The following is a 3,754-nucleotide window of genomic DNA, read 5'->3' as shown; positions in this document are numbered from 1 at the left end:
CCCCCCCCCCCCCCAAACCCAGGCTGTACAGGGATTGGTCACTTAAAAAGAACAAGGTTTTGAAGGTCCCCCCCCCTCCCATGAAGCTTCAGGTCAACCTACAGAACTCCAAAGTGCATGTGAAAAAGGATACACGCTTGAACCCAGAAGCGGTTGACAAATTGGAAAAAACCCCTTGAACTGTTGAGTTATTTTTACATGGCTGTGCCAAAATAACCATGTAGATTTTTAGCCTGGAAGAAGTCGTGTTTTTCTAAGTTAAGTCTTGATCCCCAGGTGAAGGACCCTCAAATACAGCAAGGGATTATGCTCCAATCTTACCCTGAAGAATGACCTATAGTTCAAGGATGTATCGAGGCCAAGTGTTCATGATGCAAAACAAACCCACACAGGATTTTGGATAGTTTAGCAGTTTTTTTAAACAGCTCTTCAACCTTCAGCTAATACTGATAGCCCAAAAGCAAGCAACTTTTCCTGCAGAACAAGTACTTTTGTACAAGTGACAAAGTACCTGCTAACCAGGGAAAAATGCCTTATATGTAACCAAATTCCTGCTGCACAAAATGGCAAATAAACCCCAACTTCAAAAGTATCAGTCTAAAAGCAGCTGCACTGACACTCTTGGAAAAAAGTATCTGTACAAGGCATACACAAAAGGGACCTTGGACAACAAGTGCAGGACAGGAAGTAAAAGCTATATACCTATGTTTCGGACCATGATGCCTTTAAGTTCATCCACTTGAGCTTGTGTCTCTGCCATTGGGTCAGAACCCCTGTTCTCCGAGTGGTATTTCTGTAAGACAAGCAGAGGGAGGTAGTGGAGGAAACAAAGATCACTTCAGTCCATCTTAACATTCCCTAGTCTTAATGAGCTTCCTGCCATCAAGGGCAAAAAGAGGGGGTGGGAGACAGTATACTTTAAAGATTGTATGGGATGGTTTGCCTCAGGCAGAGTTGGACTAGATTAACTCTGGAGGTCACTACCAGCCTTATTTCCAATTCTCTCAATTGCACCTTTCAGAAGAGCTGATCATACCCCCAGGGATACACCCATCTGTGGAATCCATGTCAAAGTCTTCATACATCTCCTGATAGGTGGTGCCTATCTCTAGTCATGCAAGGTGAGATTTTCCAGAGATCCCATATGTCTGCTGTCAAAAACTGAAGCATCCCAAGCTGATGGGTACTTTCGAGAGTCTGACTTCCAACAGATAAGACAAGGAAGTCTGGACAACAAGCTAGATACATGGTCCCAGTCAGCTTCCTGGCTCCAGTCACTAGACCCTTCCTACCCGAGGATGGGAAGGGTAAACAACGACCCAGCATTTCATACTACCTTTATACAGCTGAACCCAGACCTTTTCTTATCAGGTTGGTTTGCAATTCACTCAGTTGGTATCAGGCTACCGAATGAAGGAAAAAGCATGCAGCTGTTTGCTGCAGCTTTTATTTCAAGGAGAACTGTTTATCCATAGTCTCAGTGCTGGGAAGGCGACTGAATGAGGTAGCATCCTTTGAAATAAAAGCTCCAGCAAACAGCTGGATATTCCACAGTCCCATGTAGCCATTTGCTGTTGCTGTACCCAACCCCAGCTCACATTCAAACCCTCACAAAAGGGGCAAAGAAACAAAAGACTTGTAGTAGATCCCCAGAGTCTTCATAATATACTCAGCATCTGATCCCCACATGCCAGTTATTCACTTTTAGAGACAGCTCTGAATACATGGTTAGGTACCAGCAGTAATAAAAGCAACACAAGCTCAGAAAACTAATGACACAAATGAGCAGAGTCAGCAAGAGCCACTTGACTAAATCAGACAGTTTGGACCTCCAGGCTGCCTATCCAGTAATCAGATCTACAGAGTAGAGAAACCAGGTCACTGCTTAGACTCTGTTCTTCAGACCAGCTTGGAGAGGGTTTTAAAGAATCCCCCTGTAAAATTATAGCCAGGAAGTTGGTACAGGGTTGGTTCGAGAGCAGCCTCTGCTTCTGAGCAACATTTTATGCCCAGGGTTTCTTGGATAGCATGTGAGCTCACTTGCTGGCTGTCTCGATCTGTTCTCTCTTAGTGGCCTGCACTTGCTCAACAAGTCTGCAAGCTCAGGGGAACACAGCATTCAGTTTCCAGGTAACTTGGACCACAGCTGACCTTCCTCCTTCTCAGCCCCCCCTCAATACTCTGTCAGGAATCCTAGGACTGCAGAGTACAGAACGGGTTTGCAACTGGAGATAGACAGTTTAGAGCTGTTAATCTGGTTTCTGAGATAGCAACCATGAAGCTTAAGAAAGGAAGAAATTAAATGCTTGTACCATCCTGTGCAGTGCTAGATAGCAATGTCACGTGACTAGAAACTGCCACCAGGTCACAAGATCAAAGGAAGGAGGACAGCAAGTTTGTATTGTGCGCCTGTCAAACTAATCAGCAAGCCCTCAGTCTCCTTTCTGTTCTTCCTCTAAAGCAGCACTGCTTCCCTCTCCTCACTTCATTGCCAAGATCTGGGTCTTCCAACTCAGCTAAGAATTAAAGCCCATCAGCCTTGCTCTGCAGCCAGTCACTTAGCTCCCATTGTTTGTTCATGGAAAATTAGTAGCCTCTAGATTTGAGACACATACAAGTCTAAACTGATTACCTGAGTGATGGCAGGAACCAGGACAACAATATGATGTGCATCATTGATAACACAAGAATTGAAACTGCTGCCTAAGCAGCACTACCATCAAGTTTGTCCTTGGGAGATACTCATTTATACCTAACAAAACAGATGGACCAGTCCGTTTGGCATGGTACCAGATCCTGTAGTCCTACCATCCTTTGCAACAGCTGCACAGATCAAGCCATGCCCCTCCCCTGCCAGCTCCAGTTTTAAGTAAGGGACTAGATGAACAAGGTTGATGGCTAAAACCCCTAGTGCAGTGGTTCAAGAACCTTTCATGGTGAAACTGCTCTGCATGCCTGTTTCCAGGATGCACACGTAGAGCTCAACTTCAAAGCAGATGTGGGAGAAGGAAGTGCTCCTGCCTTCGTTACATTTATCTGATAAAACCAATCTTATTTCCTTTTATGACCAGGTGACCTACCACCTGGACAAGGGAGAAGAGATTGATGTCATAGCTTGACTTTTTTTTAAGCCTTTGATCTGGTATCCTCTTAGCAAAAAGTGGCCAACTGTGGCCTCAGCTTCACCATGGTCTGCTGGCTGGGGAATTGGCTCTGTGGTCAGACCCAGAGGGTGGTCGTTGACAGAAGTCAATTGTGGTGCGCTGTGACCAGTGGGGTCCCTCAAGGCTCCATCCTTGGGTCTATACTATTCAACAATCTTCATTAAATGATGTGGACATTGGTGTCAGAAACAGACTGGCCAAGTTCACCAATGACACCAAACTCTGGGGTAAAGAGTCCGCACCCGAGGACAGGAGGGTGATCCAGGCTGACCTTGACAGGCTCAGAAAGTGGGAAGATGAGAACCTGATGGTGTTCAATACCAAAAGATGCAAGGTTATCCACTCTGGGAAGAAAAACCTGCAGCATGCTTATAGGCTCAGCAGTGCTATGCTGGCTAGCACTACAGACGAAAGGGACTTGGGGGGGGTCATGACTGACCACAAGATGAACATGAGCTTGCAATGTGATGCTGCAGCTAGTAAAGCGAGCAAAATGCTGGCTTGCATCCACAGATGATTCAAGCAAATCCCAGGATGTCATTCTCCTGTTGTACTCAGCCTTGGTGAGGCTGCAGCTGGAGTACGGTGTC

The 3,754-nt window shown here is 45.8% G+C and overlaps 1 protein-coding gene across 3 annotated transcripts in view; it reads right to left on the bottom strand.

Annotated features, from left to right (window-relative positions):
* VAMP7 (vesicle associated membrane protein 7) overlaps positions 1-3,754 on the bottom strand; it is a 59,184-nt gene that overhangs the window by 6,431 nt on the left and 48,999 nt on the right. For all 3 annotated transcript variants that reach the window (XM_019521439.1, XM_019521440.1, XM_019521438.1), the window contains exon 5: positions 703-793. In XM_019521439.1, the coding sequence (XP_019376984.1) occupies positions 703-793 (91 nt within the window). The remainder of the gene's footprint in view (positions 1-702; positions 794-3,754) is intronic.

The sequence above is a fragment of the Gavialis gangeticus genome, unplaced genomic scaffold (genome assembly GCF_001723915.1).
Source record: "Gavialis gangeticus isolate Ggan-Ray unplaced genomic scaffold, GavGan_comp1, whole genome shotgun sequence".
Lineage (NCBI taxonomy): Eukaryota > Metazoa > Chordata > Crocodylia > Gavialidae > Gavialis > Gavialis gangeticus.
This window is presented reverse-complemented; position numbering and strand designations above follow the sequence as displayed.